We start from the raw sequence: 20,958 nt of genomic DNA, 5'->3' as shown, positions 1-20,958 counted from the left end.
CCCTGTGAAGATCCTGTAACACAAAAACATAGCAATGATCGCAGAACATTTTTCTATGATTGATTCCATTGACTACGATGTACATGTACAACCGATTGTGAAAATCAAGTGTACGAGTAATTGTTAGCCTTAGCGTTACGGGACACAGAAGAATTAACCTAGAAGTAAAGCTTGATTTCTTGTAGACCAACACAAAGTTCATGTTTGTATCAGTGTTCAAACAGTTCTTTTATAAGTTATTTATGGAATAATTTCTATCCATGTCTTAAGACTGGATAATAGTTTCCAGCTATTGAGAAACATTGTATTAAGGGCTGTAAAGTTACATTCGTTATATTAAGGAGTTGTTTAGATGGAGGAGCAAATATAGTGTATATTAGATTATTGGTCAGTTTTATTATGTATATGTAAATAATATTGTGATAATTTCTTTTTTTTAAGCTGGAATTTTTGTTTAACAGTATAGATGTCACAAAGAGCCATTCAGGATGATGTAATAATAGGAAACCTGTGCATGATAAGACCATAGAAAAACTACAATTTATCAGGGACTCGATGCATGTTTTGATTGTATGTCATTCAATATGGCTGCTTGTGAATTGTTGGAACCCTCTACAGCGTACATGTATATGTACATCTGACTATTTGACACTTGTATGCCATACATGCATTGTAGTATTGTTAAAAACCTAGCAATCGGTCGTATTATTTTTTGATGAACAGACAACCAGGAAGTGTTTACGTGTTATGGAGATTCCTGTAGAACTGGGAGCTTCAGCTCCATCAATTACCCTGGCCTCTACAACAACAGGTACAGGGCCCTATACCTTCTGTACATCCCTGGCGCCACCAGCGTTACATTCTCCTTCAGTGACCTATTCGACATTGAGGAATTCAAGGATGAACTCTACGTCGGTGCCGGTAAGTAGCCTTTGTGAAAGCGTACATAGGACCGTGAACTGTCCCAATAAGGGCTGAGTCATTATGGTAATTTTTTGACGGGTGACAGGTGCATGGGCCCTTGATTCTTTGGGTGCAGACTGATGGGACTATTAACAAACATAAGAAATTCAATATCCTCAAAGACTGTGAATATTGCCCACAATTACACATTTTCTGCCATAATAATTTTGCTTTACAAATTTGAATCGCATTTTTGGTCATAAGAGAAAAGCTCGCAACTAAGTAGTGTACAGTCATATGTAAAAATATGCTATACAAAAGACTTTATGCATAGCAGTCTTTACAAAATGTGGAGCAATTGCGATGCGATACCAGGAAAATTATTCCGTTTGCACACATTTTTAAAATTTATACGTAGACCTACACACGCTTGGATGCTCATTACCTTTGATTCTGTTTGAAATCATTTCAAAAGTTGTTGCCGCAACTAATTCCTCCTATCTCCTATTCTTGTATGGGGCGTTGTGGCCCATTGGATTAGTCAGCGGACTTTGAAACAGAGGGTTGTGGGTTCGAATCCCAGCCACGGCGTAATTTCCTTTGGCAAGAAATTTATCCCCATTGTGCTGCACTCAACCCAGGTGAGGTGAATGGGTACCTGGCTGGAATTTATTCCTTGAAATGCGTGTGCGCTGTAATCTTAGTAATTACGGCTGCCAACCTACAGCTGGGGTAATAATATCCAAGTCGTTTGAAAGCGCATAGAGACATTATTCATAACTGTGATATGTGTATACAAGAACTGTTTATTATTATATTTTATCACAAATCCCGTTTTCATATGGCACCCATATTTTCTTTCATGCAGGATTGATGTACGAGGACACCCAGATCAACGCTGAAACAGTTCTTCCCGATCTCTACTTCTTCGAGGGTTCAACCAAGCCCGATGATTTCACCATCGCTGGCGATGTGTTCTGGATGTACTTTGGAACTGATAAAAACATTCAGAGGAATGGCTTTGAGATCTCCTGGTCTGCTGTTGGTAAGATGTCCATCCTAATCACCGGGGTCCTGTGTCACGGAGACTTGTGATAATAATAACAAATGCTACATTTCTATTACAAATTTACTATCAGCCAATCAGATTGAAGGATTTCAGTAGCTTGTAACCTTTATTGCAAAATTTGTTATTATAACAAGTCTTTATGAAAACAGGGCCCCCAGGGGAAACGGTACATGGAGCTTGGGGGAAGTTGCCCCAAATGCTCTTAAGCCCCCCAAAACCTGGAAAAATTGATAAACAAAGGCCCCCTGAAATTACCATAGGGTTCAATGTGAAATGTAAAGAGCCCCATGGATGTACTTATAGTTAGGGAACAGAAATTCCCAGTCCAATTACTTTCTGGCAAATTTTGTCTCTTGAGCCCCCCAAATACCCCAGAAATAGTTTTGCCCCTCCCCCTGAGACTATTTATATTACAAGTAGTATTCTTTTCCTGGGGTCCATTTCATATTGCATTACAACCATTGTAACTTTGCGATGATGGCAACTACCATGGTAACAGGGATCAGCAGCCAATCATAGTCAAGATATCCATGGTTTACAGTGGTGCCAAATGTAGATCAGTTGTAATTCTTTATGAGATGGGCCCTTGCTTCTTGTTGTCACTTTGGTTTTCCCTTTAGATGAGGTGCTACTTTTGAGGTTTATTCAAGGTCTTTTCCGTAGTAGAAACCTTGATAACATGTAGAAACATTGACGCTAATACTTTTCTGAAGTTTCCAACTATTTTGAATGATTAATGCTCTCTTTGTGGTGAGTTCACTTGCTCTTTCCGATTCTGGTCTCAATTGGCCTACATGCACCTATTTCCTAGTCCTATCCCTGCTAATTGCTTTGTGGAAACAATTTTTCTTCTAATGGTGTCCTTAAACACTCCCACATGCTTGGGAAATCTTGGGTTACTTCTCATTTGTTCACTTCAGGGGCCCCGTTTCATCAATACTTGCTATCATAACTAGAGCACAATTTCTGTAACAAGTTTAATATCAGCCAATCACATTGAATGATTTTTATAGCTTTTAACTATTCTTGCAATTTTTTATCAAAACAAGTTTTATGAAATGGGGCCCCAGATCAGTCATTGAAGGAATTGCTCTCAGTTCGATGACAGAGCAACAACCAACACTTGCACATTGCTCAAACAGAGCTGCCAAGCATTACATTTTTGCAACCACATATTTCTGCATTAGGTTTTGTCTTCATATCTTACAATATGAAGAACCCTGTGTTTTATTGAGAAAAATCGTCTCGATATGTCTCTTTCATACAACTTACAATGTATTGGCAATTAGATGAATGTCATTTCAGGTAACTCGACCCAGGGCATTTGTGGGTGAATATTTCAAAATAAAATGAAGTTTTGAGAATCACTGAATACATTGTACAGTTTCTCATTCACAGTGTGGAGCGTTTCACAGAGATTTAAGCCTGACTTGAGTCGCACTTAAATGCCAACGCGTACATGATATGTAACGCGCAATCTCATTGATAGATACGCAATAGTGCCCGTCCTCATGACACGATCTTACCAATGCGGTCAAGGCTTTCATACCATACGCATATCTGTATTTAAGTGCAGATCTAAGTCATACTTAAATCTTTGTGAAACACCCCCAGGTTTTAAGGTTTGTGTTGGCAAATTCCTTTATTTTTTCAGATTCTTGTTGGTTGCACTAAATTGGCAGCTCTGATTGTGCTGCTGTGGTAGGAATTGCACCCACAGATGAGCTCTAAGCTGTAATATTCAATTTTTGATACTAACGAAGAACTTTCAAAGATCAGTGATTTGAGCTCTTTTCCGCTGTATCGATAAAGGGGGTGTTCACCCAGACGATAAGTTTGTTTTCGTGAAAGCAGAAAAATAAGAGAAAATATCGGTGAAAGTTCCCTTAAAATCTGTCAAAAAAGAAAGAGTTATGAAACCTTTAAGTTGTTACTGTATGATGTCATATGAGAGCAACTTTCCCAATATATCATGAAATATACATTCCATAGACTACAATGTATATTTTTTATATACTGTAAAAGGCTGCGGGGCTAAAGCCAGGGTAATAATATCCAATTAAGTACATAGGGACGGATTTGGCAGTGATATGCGCTATATAAGCATTTTGGAATTATTTCAATTTTTTGACATGACATTTTGGAAATTTACGTCAAGTCACAAAAGAGCTACATGTACCCCTCTGTGATGTCATAAATTAACAAAACTTTCAAAATACATAGTTTATCATTCCCTTTATAGTCTTTGGATTCTCATTGAACCTTCACCAATATTTTTCTCTAATTTTTATGCTTTTATTATAATCAACTTTATCGGGTTGAGGTTTCCTATAAGAACATATACATGTACTCAACCTCTTTAGATAGTAGTATGTTTATGGTTCTTTGGCTGTTACTATGGTCAGGTGAAAAAAAAATGCACAAAAAAGAGGTTCCCAAGCTATAGAATTAAAAAAATGACAAAAGTTCTGACTGATTTGACTTTAAGTAAAAGTTTTCCAGCAGAAAAAATAAAATCAATTTGTCAACTAGATACACAATCACAGACCAGGAGTCATTTTTTGTGTTTTATCAAGACCACGTTTTAGCATTTGTGCTCACTCAATCATTATATTCATACTATGATTTATTTAAATAACAATTTAGAGCATTAGTGTTTGCAAATTTTTTTGGTTTTTTTCATTGATTTGGACAAAACTGAAAATTTCTCCTTAAAACCCCTGAAAACTACGTGTGTGACTAGGCCTAATGGATAGATGATAAAAAACGGCACTTCAGCATTCATCAGAGAATTTGACTCAGTGAATTTTTAAATGATTGTTTTCATCTTGAAGTGTATCAATATGCCTTTGAAATATGCTCACTCACGCTTGACGGACAGATCAGTTTCATTTTATCCAAAGGTTAGTCAAAAGGGGAATAAACTAAAAAAAGAATACAGATATTTTTTTGCTCAAGACCATTTTTAGAGGGTTCTCGGGTGACGTCACGGTGGAGGATATAGCAATGGGAAACCTATGCATTGACCATAAAAATGATCTATCCCAGTTTGAGGGACAGGTTTTTGTTTGTCCTCCATCATGTCTGCCTATGAGAACGTTATGAATAGTTACGCAACTTTGATTTAAAGGAAACCTCTTTTTTGTGTAGAATTTTCAGTTTCATTGTTGACATAGTCAGCATACTGTGGTAAAGGGTTCGTAAAACTATCCATACTATGCAGTCGATACCACCCCACCCGTTTTCGCCAACTGCCCCGAGAACATTAATGTGAATGTCGAGATCGGAACCCCGAGCACCACTGTGACCTGGACCGTTCCCACGGCCATAGATGCAAGCGCTGTCACCACGGTCTCCAGCCACAACCCCGGACAGAGCTTCATCACAGGGACTACCACAACGGTCGTCTACACTGCCACTGACGAGTTTGGAAACATCGGGCAGTGTGCATTTACCATTACTGTCACAGCAAGTAAGAAGTGTGGAGTAAATTGTACCGTGTGTCAACGACGTCCTTTTTTGTCAATTGTCCAACAATTTCTACAATTATATGTAATTGTATGTACAAAATTGTGCTTTCTTACTCTTTTCTTGGATTATCCTATCTCTTGATACTAACATTATATTAGACTCTTGCCTTTGATATGGCTTTAGGCCTTTAGTTCATATTTTCCTGCAATGAAACAAATATAGTATGTTATTGGTAACCTGATGTTTCCTCTAACCTATCTTTTCTTGCTGTGTTGTACATCGCCCAGGCCTATCCGATCATGCGTGCAAGTAGTTGCATCTATTCCTAACAATAATTATCCTTTCTGCTCTGTTGCAGTGGCAGGCAAAGCGTGCTATATTTTGTAACAAAAATACTCTAAACTCAATATTTTGCAGTGTTTTACAGCCTTGCTATTTGGTATTTCTCTACCTTGTGTCCAGGTGAACATCAACATTTCTATAATTCTCCAAGTACATTTTATAATTACTGTACAATCTTTTATTGTCAACATCAAAATGCTTTGAATTGGATAATTTTGGTGAAAGCTCCTCCCTGCATGAACATTTATACTGTTCCTCTGTTTAGCCATATGATTTACCTCTTGGTAGTATATATTCTTTGTCCATTTGAGTGTTCTATATAGATGATTTTTTTTTAGCATTGTCCTTAATCTATATATTTGCATTTTTCATTCCTTTTTTTGTCTTTCCTACATTTCTTCTATCTCCTGTATCCTTTTCCCCTTCCCCTGTTTACCTTACTTACCCACTATCCACATACAAACAATCACAATCTCCTTTTTCTTACCCACAATCTGTTATGCCCTACCCACTATCTGTTTTTTGGTACCCACAATGCACCTTGTTTCACTACCCTCAATCCTTTATTTGCCATACCCACAATCGACTACTTTCCCTACACACAATTCACTTCATTCCCTGCCCATGTTCACCTTTGTCTGTACCCACAATGCACTTGTCTTACCCTACCAACAATCCTCTGTCCTTTCCATACACCGGTGTTGCCCTACCAATTGACACTTCACCTTACCCACAATCCCTTGTATAGCTGATAGCATTGACCCCGTTGTCACCGTATCCAGTGGTATCATCACCCAGCAAGTTGAGATTGGGCTCGGAGGCGTGAACGTATTTTACACCGAGCCGACGGCCACCGATAACTCCGGCACCGCCGTACTGTTCAGCCGGTCTGCCCAACCAGGGGATTTCTTTCCTGTTGGTCAAACGGTTGTAACGTACATTTTCCAGGATCCGTCCGGGAATTTCGGCACTGGCACTTTTACAGTCAATGTGGTGGAAGGTAAAACTTTTTTCCTGCTTCTACAAAAAAAAAAGAGTCAAAGTTATGTCCCAAAAGCACTCTTCTATCTAATTGGTTGGAAATAAAACTTGCATTTGATGTGTTTGAGTTATGTTGATTCCATCTCTTAAAGAGAGAGGGAACGATCAGGGGGAGGTGGACCTAATGGCCCGGATTTCGCCAAGGTGGCCTTTACAACCATCGGTTCAACTAGATCTCCTGTATAAATTACGCTTATGATGTACATGTAGACACTTCTATTCTGTACACTTCATGATCTCATCTTTGCATGTGTAAAGTGTTCCATTCCATTCCGTTTTACATGTTGCGTCCCTGTTTGTATTCATTCACTTGCGTACCCATTTTTTGTTCTCACCATAAAGCTTGCATGTTTTTCCCCCATGTCATGATCTCTCCCAACCTCTTGCTTCATCCTTAAATCTTCAGTCGACACTACTCCACCCGTTGTTACCGTGCCCAATGGTATAATCACCCGGCAAGTTGAGATCGGTACCTCTGGAATCATTGTATTCTTCTCTGAGCCAACCGCTACTGATAACTCTGGTACCGCCATTCTTGATAGCCGCACCCACCAACCCGGCGACGTCTTCCCTGTTGGTCAGACCATTGTGACCTACACTTTTAGGGATCCCGCTGGAAACCCAGCAACTGGAACTTTCACTATCAATGTCGTAGAAGGTATTCTTCTTCCTACCATTGTGCCTTTTACATGTTTCTGAAAAGTTCAAACATAAAACAACATGTATACATTCTACGCAATACCTGATCTTTATTATTGTGTACATAATTTCATACGTTCTCATTTCGTTTCCTACAAGTGCCATCTGATTTGCAGAATTCTTTTTGAATTAACCTTTCTTTGATTCCAGTCTCTATAATATCATCATATCCAAGTCCTTATACATGCACCAGATAAGACATAGCCACATATGTGTAATATTGCAAATTTCACCCAATCTTCAATTCTGCTACACATGCTCAACTTTTAGTTTGAAATAGGGCATGCTACCTTCAGCATTTTTTCCTTAATACTCATATCATGATCCCTCGACTTCTTTCATTTGTTTAAAGTCCTTTAAAACTACTTTTACAATTTTCTTTTTATAGTTTCAAGCTGTACTTAGTGACTTAAGCATTTTTCCTTCGATTGTTATTTTCATAGCCCTCAACAACTATCTTTTGAAGTGTTCAAGTCCTTCCACACCACTTACGATTCTGAATACTCTTCAAACTGAGTTGTATAGCCTTTTTATTTCATTCTCATCCTATCATTCTCTTGACATGCCTCTGTTCATATCACTTCAGTTGACACAACTCCACCAGTCATCACTGTGCCAACTCCTTCCATTATCACACGACAAGTGGAAGTTGGCACTCCAGGTGTCAGCGTATTTTACCAAGAACCTACCGCTACCGACAACTCTGGCACGGCAATTCTCGTTTCCCGTACCAACCAACCTGGTGACGTTTTCCCTGTTGGTCAGACCGTTGTGACCTACACTTTCCAGGATCCATCCGGAAACCCTGCCTCTGCCACTGTCACTATCAATGTTGTAGAAGGTAATCTTTTAGTAAAGTGCAGTTGATCGTTGTGGCTGCAAATGAATCGTACGCTAACCAAATTTTAAACCCTAATCAAAATCAGAAGTATCGAATTCTCATTAATATAGACAAAAGAAGTCTCACCAGTTGGAACATGCCTTTATGATTCGTAAAATCAAGCTTTCACTTTTTATTTATACCTCTGCTTGGAGACTGATGGAGGTGTAATTTTCAAAGGTTGCCTGACCTATCAGTACTTACAAATTTGCAATCACAAGTTAACAAAGACAAAAAAAAAAGATTTTCATTTAACACCGTTACCTCGTTCGAGAGTGAAAACGGCATGTTCCTGCGATAACTTAAAAATAACATTAATTGAATTAACTTCAAGTTGCCCATTCATAAATAAAATGTGTAGGTTATGTTTTGACACAACGTAATAGGGAGTATTTGATTTCTCATTCATGGCGTGAAACCTCGTTTTTGAAACAGCCTTACTGTGCATGAATAAGGTGGAAAATGCTGCATTATTGAGAGAAAAGATTGAAGTTCATTGCTCAGAAGTTGTGAAATCTGAAGCTCTCTATTACATCATCTCCAAGTTTGCAGTGTATGCTTGCATAATTAATCAGCCTTTCTTTGTGCAGTGACTATCCAATGCTATACTTAGCCTTATTTTCTAATCACTAACTTTGGAATTTCTTCTCCTCACCTTATCTGTATGTGTTGCATGAATTTTCTAATACCACTCTCTAGTCGACACCACGCCACCTGTCATTTCCGTACCGAGTACCGTCATCACCCGCACGGTCGAACTTGGCACCCCTGGGGTGAATGTCTTTTACCCCGAGCCCACCGCCAGCGACAACTCCGGCACCGCCATTCTTGTGACCCGTACCAACCAACCTGGAGACTTTTTCTCGGTTGGACAAACGGTTGTGACCTATACTTTCCAGGATCCCACCGGAAACCCAGCCACTGCGACCGTTACGATTAACATTGTTGAAGGTACCCCCCTCGTCACTCAAAGGCTTGTTCTTTATTGTAATTGGGTGTAGACTGTAGAATCTATTTTCTGTGTTCGATTACTGAATTCTCTCGATGGCTTTGAACGGTGATGCCTCCTACCTTAATTGCCATAGAATGGCGTCTGCAATTGTTTTGAATATTGCAACGTTTTTTTTTTCATTAAAAAAAATTGCCAACAGATTCACCTGCCCTGCTTAATATTGCTCTTATGCTAATCTTTATTATTTCTTCGAGTTAATAATACAATATTTCAATTCAAGATATACATGTACATGTATAGCAATAATAAAGCACTTTATATATACCTTTTCAAATGTACACCATGACATTACCATATAACCCTGTCATTAGCTCCATCTACCGTTTCCAGCTTCACTGTATTCATCTGTGGGACAGGCACAACTAGATTCATATGTCACATTTTCATCTCTATCATGTTAGTATTCTTTTCTTTGACTCTTTGGGCCTGTAACACAAAGAGTTAAGTGTAACTTAAGAGTCCTGCTTAAGTGTCAAGGTGCACATGTTATGTAATCCCCAATCTGATTGGTGGATACGTGGTAGTGCGTGTCCTATGCAAATAATCTGACCAATGCAGTGATGCGTTATATACTGCATGCAAATGAAATTTAAATACAACTCTAAGTCACACACAACTCTTTGTGAAACAACACCTGGGCCCCCGTCTTAGAAAGAGTTGCGATTGATCCGATCAATCGCAAATATGGAAAGCCAGCAAAGTCAACATATAAAATGCATGTTTGTCCCAAATTTTCTCTAGATATGAATGTGTATCCATGAATTCATTGATTTCTTAAAACTCTGGTGTGTTCTCCTTTGTGTACAAAGGACATTTTGCAAATTTCCTGTAGAAAATGTTATGACACTGATGGATTTCCATAGAGTTACAATTGATTGGATCATCGTAACTCTTTGTAAGACGGGGCCCTGGATATGGATTAAGCTTGATTCATTGTGAGACCCCTCTTTGTGTACTCCACATAAGTTATCAGTCTCTAGCATACTAACATTCTTTAGGTCGATTCCCAGATTGTTCAAAACTTCATTCATTGCAAAGTCCCCTGATCTGTATTCTGCTATTTCTTTCCATTTTCTTCCCATTTTCTGTAAGACTTCACAGACTGGAACATGTTCTTGTGTTAATTCAGATTTTCATTTATTTCGATCTGCAAAGTTGAATCATGATCTTTGTAGAGTGATTGAAACATATTTCATCTTCATTTTTCAAAATTTGCTTTCAGCCCAACTACGTTTAACAGAAAACTAAGGATTTGTCATTTATGCACCTTGTCAAAATTCAGAGCCGCATCTGTACCGCTGGAATCGTGCAAGCACCTTTTTATTCTCACATTTAATCACAGACAAAACAATGGGAACTGCAGGAAAAGCCGTTATGAAAAAAAAAACATTGCATAATTACAGGTGGGATATTCTCACTGAGAGACATGATAGGGACTTTTGACCAGCTGCCTAGTGCAAGAACATATACCAGTTGTGAGGCCTTGGATATCCTACAAACAACAAGGAACCACCCCCTGTTTTCTCTTTATGCCCTGTTGGATCGTTCCACGCAAGCCTTGCAGGTGAGTTGCGGGCAATCACCCACAACCCACCCGCAACATGTTCAAAACCTTCTCTGCGTGCAAATCAGACTTGTGTGCGCTTCTCCAGGCAACTGCTCGCGAGATCCGTGTCGGATACTGTCAATGCAGGCGTCCCTTGCGTAGGAAAAATAGTCACATGTAAAACGATCTGACTGGGCCTTCTCCTTGCGCTTCACACCTATTCTTCCCTATCAATCCCTTCTCAGAGGACACCCAACCCCCTCAAATCTTTGTGACCACCAACGAAGTCATTCGCATGGCTCCATTCGGTTCTACCGGCATCAACGTCTTCTATACCGAACCTGTGGCTGTCGATTCCTCCGGCACCGCCGAGCTCGTGAGCCGATCGGCTCAGCCGCGCGATTTCTTTCCAATCGGAAGCACGGTTGTAACCTATGTGTATCAAGACGCCTCTGGCAACCAAGCTACAGGCACTTTCACTGTTACTGTTCGAGAACAAGGTACTTTGACTCCAAGATAAGATGGGAAAGAGACCACGTTTGGGGACGTTACAATAAGCCTCACACGAATTCCATTCTAACTCATAATCTCAGCCCAATCAAAGTTACCTCTCTCTTAACAGGACCTCTGTCGCTGTCTTTTTGTAATTTCCTTCAATCTTTCAACTCTCCCTTTTCATGATATTGATTCAACTCTCCTATACCCATACCTAGTGGCCATAACTCATTATAAAAACTTGTATAATCATTCTTGGGTTCTCGATGTTCTTCTAATTATTGATAAACTTACCAAAAAAAGCATATGCTGTGCAGGTTTTATACTTGGACCAGTAACTTGTTATATTCTATTTATTCAACTAATTGTTACTTAAAGTAATTCTTTGCTAAAGGTATGAATTACAGTGTGGTTGATTATATCTGATCTGTACGTTTACTCTAATTGAAATACTAGTAGTTTTAACAATAATGCTGTGCTTATTTTTTTTTGACCTTGCTCTTTAATTCTTGCCTTATTACAGTTTTTCATTTGCATATTTTGCATATTACCTATTTGTTTGCTTTACTTATTTCATGTTTGCTTTACATATTTTATGTTTGCTTTGCTTACTGTATATTTGTTTTTTCAATGTTTTTCTTTATGATTTGTTCATTTCTTTTCCTCCCTGATTAAACTTCCTTTTGCAGTTGACACGGAACCGCCTTTTGTAGACACTTACGACATTATTGTTCTAATCGAGCTCGGCCAGATGGGCATTGATGTGAATTTCACTGAGCCCAATGCCACAGACAATTCTGGTCTTGTGTTTCTTGTAAATCGCACCGCCCAACCTGGCGATTTCTTTCCGGTCGGACGGACCGTCGTGGAATACATTTTTACAGACCCCTCAGGCAATCTTGCCATCGCTAATTTCTCCGTAACCGTGTCAACTAAAGGTGCTATTAAAATAGTAGACAGATGTTAGCTGAATAGACAGCCGTCATTTATACATTCTTCCACTAGATCACTCCAATTACAGCCATTTCCATTCTTAGAGTATTACACGTGAATCGTCAATCACATGCATTTTTCTGGAAAAACAAAAAAAGTCAAATGAAAATCGGAGCTCTTTCCACTTTTATAGACATTGTTTCCAAAAGTTTTAGCCTAATTATAATTAGGCTGTTTAGGCAATATATGAGGATGTCAGTCATAAACAAAACCTTCATTCAAAAAGTTACTGAAAAATAATTGGGTCTTTAATATCATTGTCTATTTTCTTACACCTTGGGCATCGGCATTGATGCCATTCATACGATGCAGCTCATACCTCATTACAAGTACCAATTGTGTTAAGTTCTGTTGAGCAATAAGCACTAAGTATGCTATAAATAAAAGAACCCAACACATGTGCATTTGTTCATCCCAAAGCCATTTCATATCTCGGTCACATTTGCTCTACAGCTGCAGTACGGCCAGTGAAACAGCTGTTTTAACATTTTTTGTACCAGCTACAGTACCAGGTGGTTTGAGTAAAAATGAATAAAACGGCTGTTTTCGACTCGCCGTAAGGCGGCCGTAGAACAAATGTGACCGAGGTGTAGATTTGACATGCATATGTACCCTATCCAAGTTGCTCCCTATACATTCATTTAGAAGGCCACATTAAACATATAATATATGTACAACCACTTTAGATGTATTTGTAACTTAGGCATTTCACAAACTCAAATATTACCCAATACCAGTACCAAGAATTAGTTTACCTTGTAGTTTTTTAGAACACACACATAAAATAATCTACGTGTAATAAATGAACAACCATATGTAGATGTTTTTAAAGGTATGTCACTAACTAATTGATTATAGATACCACCCCAATATAAGCACTAAGATTTAGTTTATGTTGTAGCTTAGTAGTACACATGAAAAAGAAATGACATATTTACTGAAATAACTGTGCATGATATTAGACCATTTCATAGATTTCACTTATAGAGATCACCCCTTACAAATGCTCATTGTATTTACGTGAAAATTATGTTTATGATATTTAATATTCCAGGAATTCCATATTGAAATAATAATACACCTGTTATTTAAAATGTAGAGGTAGTTGATTACTGCTACCTGTTTAATATAGAATGAAAGTCTACCATTTGAGCATGAATCAGAAAAAGAAACTATTGTAAATGTAGCTTACTATACAGTCACCTTTTTACGGCCTTGAAACCAGTACAAGTAAAAATACTGATGAATAGCTACATGTAATTATCATACTTAATTTATTACATCTAGCTTATAGTTACACATAGAAACACATTGTTACTGGAATATCGTTGATACAGAATAATAGGTTGTTTTGTCATGATCTATATGAAATTTGGTAGGCCAATTCCAAAATCAGTTCAATATAATTCAATACTGTAAGTTAGCTGAGAATCAAGTATCTTTAACTTGATGCAGTTAATTACAGCAATGATTTAAAACTAGTAGATTTGCAAGTATTTCATGATGGGTTCATATTTTTTTTTTTGAAGTACCGTTCTCTTTTAAAAAATCTTTTGCATTGAGGTATTTGACGATTACGAATAGAGTCAACCTGAGGTCTTAAATTTCAATATTGGTAACGGCAATAAAAAGGGACATAATGTATCTCCATGGCTGATGATAGAGGCATCATGGCTAGTCAAAAGGACACCCATGACCAATGCCTTAAGATCAATTTAATCCCTTCCAACCTGAGAGCAGCTGTATCATTATTTTTATCCCTATTTGCTTTGATTTCATTTACTTTCATCTGTTTTGATAGAGCATTTCATGTAGTGGTGTACAATGAATCCATTTCATGTTTTGAAAAAAAAAATTCAGCGTTCAATCAACAAATGGTGATAAATTTGTTTCAGTCGACACCATCGCACCTACCATCACAGTCCCCGGAGGGAACATTGTACGGACTGTAGAGCTGGGGATCAGCCGTCTCTCTGTGGACTACCCTGAGCCTACCGCCACTGATAACTCCGGGACGGCCTTCTTGGTGAGCCGCACTGCCCAGCCTGGTGATCTCTTCCCCGTCGGGACCACCGACGTGGAGTATGTCTTTGTTGATGCTGCTGGCAACGATGCAAGGGCCACATTCACCGTGACCGTCATTGCCAGTAAGTATCTTCAGTTTGTTCTGTCCATGATTGCTTTATTGACTGAGTTGAATGTGAACGAGGTGCCCCACTACTCTAAACTCTCAGGCAACTTATAATAATGATAATGATAATAGTCATATTATGACATTTTTAGCCACATCAATTTCAGAAACTGTTCTCCGAGCAGGCCCATTTAGCCCACAGACCAAAATTGTCATAGGATAGTCCTGAAAATGTGATTTCATGAAACATGATGTCACCCTTACTAAAACCCAAAACTGGATGTTGAGGCATGGGCCTGTAATCCAATCGATATTGGGCAAGTCACGAATCGATGGAGAGATTTGAGTTTCAAACCCTGGTCTCGTCTTTTGGATGGTGACGTTAAAGGTTGGTCCCAGACGTAAATAATCATATCTGATTGATAGATGTCTGTTTAAACCCAAACACACCCTTACCAACCCAAACACCTGAATGCCCACGTTGTGGGGGATGTCTTTAAGTTGAATTTACCATGATATTTAATCTAATATTTTCAATCTTCATTTTTATCCTCTCCAGTTGACACTACCCCACCTATTGTCAACTGTGTCAACAACGTTGTCCAGGAAGTGGAACTTGGTACCACCAGCGCCGTTGTCCAGTTCACCGAGCCAACTGCCTTTGACATTTCTGGACAGGTTAATGTGGTGAGCCAGACGGCCTCTCCAGGGGATGCTTTCCCTCTAGGAACAACCACTGTGACTTATATCTTCAGTGATAACTCTAACAACGAAGCTGATCCCTGTTCATTCACTGTGACCGTTACAGCAAGTAGGTGTCGTTTAAAGTCAGCTCTCATGAGAAATTGATTATTATTTGCTAACCCCTGGGCCGCATTGCATAAAACTCACCATTATGGTAACTCTGCCATGCAAGGGTAACTTGCATGGCATCCTTGATTTTGATTGGCTGTTGATCAGCCTGACCATGGTGGTTATCATTGGATGGCAAAGTAATAATAGTAACTTTTATGCAACGGGCACCGACCTTGTGAAAAGCATTGGAAATAATATGTCATAGTGACTTCTTTTGGAGGGAAACTAATTCGAAGTACCAGCAAGAAATCCTTCCTGTAAGGTTGCTTTGCCTGGGGTAACAGTCAGGCCGTGAGAAAATGAGATGTGTTTATAAGAAAATTTCCTGGTGGGAGTTTCATAAAGCTGTTCGTAAGTTTAGAGCGACTTGTGATCCTTTCTTGTGGTAAATGATACACTCATTGGTGATGGTCATGTGCGTAAGATAGGTTCACCAGTTCTTAAAGTCATTCATAACTTACAAACAGCTTTATGAAACGGCCCCCATAGATCCTATGTCATGCTGCTGGTCATAAATGTTGTTACACCCTGGGTGATTGGCATTCGGATGGTGTCATATTCCACTCGAGAACTGACAGGAGTATGCTCTTAAGTTATTTATTTGCTATGATAATTGGCTGGCTTGGTAGCAGCTATGTAAGCTGTGCCAATCAGCACAAACAGTAAAACATGTTTGACAAGAGATTTTTAAGGTATTTGGTATAGAAGTACTGTTCAATGCTACCTTTAATCTCAGATGAGACAGTTCTCTGGAAATTAGGTCAGTTACCACTTCTCCAAAGTCATTAATCTGAGTGTTTATATGATTGAACTATCCACTACTGAATTGGGTAAGGTATGTAGAAGGATACCAAGTTCCTTAGTCTAAACAATTTCCCACCTTTCTCCTCTTCAGCCGATAACACACCTCCCACCGTTAACTGCGTCAATGACGTCACCCAGACGGTTGAGCTTGGTTCGACCAGCACCCAGGTATTCTTCGCAGAACCTACAGCCTTTGATATCTCTGGATCGGCCAACCTGGTAACACGCACAGCAGCCCCAGGAGACACCTTCCCTGTCGGCACCACGACAGTAACCTACATCTTCAGTGACGCAGCAGGCAACCAAGCACCGGCTTGCACCTTCAATGTGATCATCAGTACAGGTTAGTCCTTGTCAGCAAATTTTATTGAATAGTTATTTAGTCTTGTGCCTATGTTGCAGGGTTTACCTTGCCCTAGTCCTGAAGGATTGGTCTTGCCAATGTCCATTGTGACAAGTGTCAAGGTCTCTTGGGTAATGTTCCTGGGGTCTCATGCAGGGAAATTATATTAGTCTTGCCCATGTCCTAAAGGGTTAGTCTTTTAATGTCAGTGGAGGCAAATACGAAGGTACCTTCAGCATCGTTGTGGGAACATGTTGCATAAAAATTGCTATTGCGTTCACTTTTGTCATCATATGGTTAACACTATGGTTGCAAAAGCTCAACATCCAGTCCAAGTTGAGGACTCCATGTCAACATAAAGGTAATTTTTTAACACACTGGGCTCATTTAGTATTCAAATTTTGACCTGTTGATTAATGAAATAGTGTTCCTATCTGCTATAATGCATTGGATCACCTGTTTTAGTAGGCACTTGGCTAGCAGCTATATCCCAGATACCACTATGATTAATTGATAAACCTGCCCATAAATTCTACCCCAAATTCATAAGGAGACAAGGAAATGATCTTTATAAGCAGCTGGTCTTCATGGCCAAGTTCCTGTAGTATGTGTATAAAATTGGGAATAATATTCAAGGAAAACCAAACTTTTTTTTGTTTTCTTTATAGAGGGGTGGTCATTCTATGCATGTGGTGTCTAAACCAGACATTACTCAATATGCTATCCTTTTGAAATTCCTACAGTTGACACCACTCCACCAACGGTCAACTGCGTCAACAACATCGTGCAGACTGTTGAGCTTGGAGCGACCAGTGTTGTCCTCAACTACGCAGAGCCAACCGCTACAGACATCTCTGGAACTGCCTTTCTGGTGTCCCGGTCAAGTGCTCCAGGAGATTCCTTCCCTCTAGGATCAACCACCGTGACCTATGTCTTCAGTGACCAGAGTGGCAACAACGCACAACCTTGTGTTTTCACCATCACTGTCGGAACTGGTAAGGGACGTTTATTACCCTTTTATGCCACAATTGTCCCAGCAAATCTGACTCCATACAGACCAAATGTTTTAAGACAATTTGTTGGTGTGACTGTAACATTGAATCAAATTTTCGATTTATTTCGCAATGTTAAAAATAACATCTAACTCATTTATAATTAGGATTACAATTGTCTTTTATCACTAATTCTCATATTTCATCATTGATAAAATAAACAGACTGGGAAGGTTGTGCAGAGATTTTTTTTTGCAGGAATCCCACTTGCTATTGACTTTTCTTAGATGAAATGCGAGGATAAATGATGTGAAGCACTTGCTTGATTCCTGCCGGAAAAACTTGGCTCTAACATTTGTAAAGGTCCTTTACTGCCCTCAGTTTGAGGGCGGTCTAAACAACATGAAATACTTTGTAAAGTAGCTTACTGGTACATTTTCATTGCATAATCCTACCTTAGACAGTTGGGTCCAGAATATTAAGTTGCATATGTCACCACACTTTCAAATAAAGGGATGCTTAATTTTAAGTGTAAAAATGTGTAACTGTCACATCTTTATTTGACTTTTAGTTCAAGAAGCTAGAAGAAAAAAAAATTATATTGAAGAAGACAGAAGAAATTAATTCTTTTTCTTCCATTTTCAGTTGACACCATGACACCGATGTTCACAAGTTGCCCAACCAACATCGTGCAGTCAGTGGAACTTGGTATACCAGGAACGGTCATCAGCTGGACCGTGCCCACAGCCAGCGATGCTGCAGGTATCGCTTCGATTGAAAGCAACATCCAACCTGGCTCCTTCTTCAATGTCGGAGAGACGGCAACCATTCTGTACGTTGCGACTGATAACAGCGGCCTCACTGACAACTCTTGTACATTCACCGTCACTGTCTTTTCAGGTAATGCACAGTTATGTTTTCAAACATTCCGACCAGGGAAGTGGTTCATGAATGGTTTTGTCAGTGATTTTCACCGGCAGATGCTACAAGCAACTGCCAATCCTTGCATCTGATTGGCCGAGAGCAAGTTAATCAGTGGAAGTCGCTGAAATTTTTTTTGTGAAATGCTCCCCTGAAAATTCTGAAGAGATGCCTAACTTACACGATGGTCCATTTCTTTGGTTTAATTATGGATATCCAAATGTGACAGTTTAAGCTCAGTTCATCAACACATCTGATACCACATAAATAAGTAAATTGTGTCGGAAGAGTATCTATGAACTTAGTTTTCTTCCTCACTGAAGCTTGAAAAGGGAATGCAATGAACATATGGCATATAGAGTGTAAACAAAGTTTTGACATGTAAGAACTTTGTTTAGTCTTTGTTTAGGCTTTTGTTTAGTCTTTTGGAGGAGACTTGAAGCCATTGGTCCCATGTATGGGAAAGCCTCATTAGCATGTTTAAGAACCTACCTCCCTTTTTTAATAAAGTAGGAAATTTTTACCCAATGGAGTAGTAAACTTTTTTTATTTCCTCCATTTACTTTGTAACTCAAACCATTTATCATATAAATAACATTAAGAAAAAAATCATACAATGATTTAACATAACTTAACAGTTTAGTTGTGCTCATAAGCTAGTAAATCCTACCCCAAAATCCTCCACTCCATGCTTAGTGTTGACTGTAGACAACACTACAATACTCTGTGAGCCCAGAGAACTTTCATGAATGTTATATTTTATCACCTGACTCAAACATTAAAGATCTAAAGCATGGCAGAATTTGAACACTTGAAATATGTTCATGTTCTGTTGGGGTTCACTACTGGGCACCACTGTATGTGGCATATTGTGTTGGTAGTGTTGTTAAACCTCAAACAAGTAATCGATAAACCAATCTGGTTATTCTCAATTTTTTATTTGCATTCTGCTTTTCCCCCGACTATTTCAGTTGACACCACCCCGCCCACTGTGGTTTGTACCAACAATATCTTCCAGACTGTAGAGCTTGGTGCAAACTCTGCAGAGGTTGTGTTCACGGAACCAACAGCCAGTGATATCTCCGGCCAGGCCATCCTCGTGAGCAGGACAGCTGCCTCAGGAGATTCCTTCCCGATCGGAACCACAACGGTGACCTACGTCTTTGCGGACAACTCCGGGAACGTCGCAGAAGACTGTTCCTTCACAATCACTATCACAGCCCGTTAGTCTTCTTCCTAATTCAATGACCTTGATAAGGTCATACCTGTTTGAATTGATTTGTTTTTTTACACAGATATGATAAATATAATCTTCTGTAGCTATTGCATCCCGTGATGTATACATCTCAGGGGTCTTGTGAGAGCAAGTATGAACTTATTTTGTTCTTATTTTTTTAGTAGCGACCACAGAGTTGGAATCAGCAGTCGTAAGTGTGGTAAATCGGGTGTTACTAAATCTAGATATATCACTGGGAACGAATGGTATATACGGTGTATGGTATTTGTAGAAATAATCTAACATCGGTTGAACACAGGTTTCTTAAACTATCGCTAAATCCAAAATATGCAAGGACAGGTGTTGCTGTTGAACTAGAAGAGCAGAGAGAATTCAGTAGTCAACTGGTTTAAAATGAAAACTATATAATTATAATAAATCCATGATTGTTGCATTCTTTGTAACAATAAGGAGCTTTCATTTTGCATGACAGGTACTTCTACGAAGTTGAAACTTTGATGATTGAATCATCTGCGCATGCGTTAATTCTGAGGTTTCAACTCTCTTTGAGTTCTTACAACTGTGTTATAAAAATCATAACCATTAATTGCAGGACAGAAACAATGTCATCCACAACTGTATATATATATATATCGCTGTCAACCATTGTAGAAGCACCCATCGTCCAAAGCGAAAGTCCCTTAATATTTGCTTTGGTATACTTGTTGAATTTAAAATTTGAATTTTAAGAACTTCTGCTCTTGACTTGTTCACTATGACTTGTAAATGTGGATAGACTCTCACTTCCCGTTCTAACCATTTTTAACTTCCTTGAAACAGAGGATACCACCCCGCCAACAGTGAACTGCATCAATGATGTCATCCGCACCGTCGAGTTGGGCACCACCAGTGCTCAGGTCTTCTACAGTGAACCTACAGCATCTGATGTTGGCCAGGCTACCCTGATCTCCAGGACTGCCCAGCCAGGTGATAGCTTCCCGGTTGGCGCGACCGTGGTTACCTACATCTTTGGGGACAACGCTGGTAATATTGCTGATCCTTGTGTTTTCACCATTACTGTGAATACAGGTAAGTAATATCATGATTTTCACTGGTACTTTTGTTCTCGAGAGGACACCATCTTGGAAAAATGCAATGATACTACAAGGGGAAGATCGGACACTTCAGTGATTTTTTGATAGGCTCGAATAATGCTCATGGGGAAGGACGCCCAATAGCGTTGAG

General features: G+C 39.1%; 1 protein-coding gene across 50 annotated transcripts in view; it reads left to right on the top strand.

Moving 5' to 3' along the window:
• The window catches only part of LOC446193 (hyalin), an 84,253-nt gene that overhangs the window by 14,633 nt on the left and 48,662 nt on the right, over positions 1-20,958 (top strand). For 40 of the 50 annotated variants that reach the window (XM_041616999.1, XM_041617004.1, XM_041616989.1 and 37 more), the window contains exons 3-17: positions 724-921; positions 1,772-1,948; positions 5,196-5,444; positions 6,534-6,785; positions 7,233-7,484; positions 8,112-8,366; positions 9,105-9,356; positions 11,209-11,463; positions 14,347-14,598; positions 15,142-15,393; positions 16,333-16,584; positions 17,328-17,579; positions 18,222-18,476; positions 19,469-19,720; positions 20,554-20,802. In XM_041616999.1, the coding sequence (XP_041472933.1) occupies positions 724-921; positions 1,772-1,948; positions 5,196-5,444; positions 6,534-6,785; positions 7,233-7,484; positions 8,112-8,366; positions 9,105-9,356; positions 11,209-11,463; positions 14,347-14,598; positions 15,142-15,393; positions 16,333-16,584; positions 17,328-17,579; positions 18,222-18,476; positions 19,469-19,720; positions 20,554-20,802 (3,654 nt within the window). The remainder of the gene's footprint in view (positions 1-723; positions 922-1,771; positions 1,949-5,195; positions 5,445-6,533; positions 6,786-7,232; positions 7,485-8,111; positions 8,367-9,104; positions 9,357-11,208; positions 11,464-14,346; positions 14,599-15,141; positions 15,394-16,332; positions 16,585-17,327; positions 17,580-18,221; positions 18,477-19,468; positions 19,721-20,553; positions 20,803-20,958) is intronic. The other 10 variants (XM_041616990.1, XM_041616976.1, XM_041616984.1 and 7 more) reach the window with 10 other exon arrangements.

This window comes from Lytechinus variegatus, chromosome 9, assembly GCF_018143015.1.
Source record: "Lytechinus variegatus isolate NC3 chromosome 9, Lvar_3.0, whole genome shotgun sequence".
NCBI lineage: Eukaryota > Metazoa > Echinodermata > Echinoidea > Temnopleuroida > Toxopneustidae > Lytechinus > Lytechinus variegatus.
This window is presented reverse-complemented; position numbering and strand designations above follow the sequence as displayed.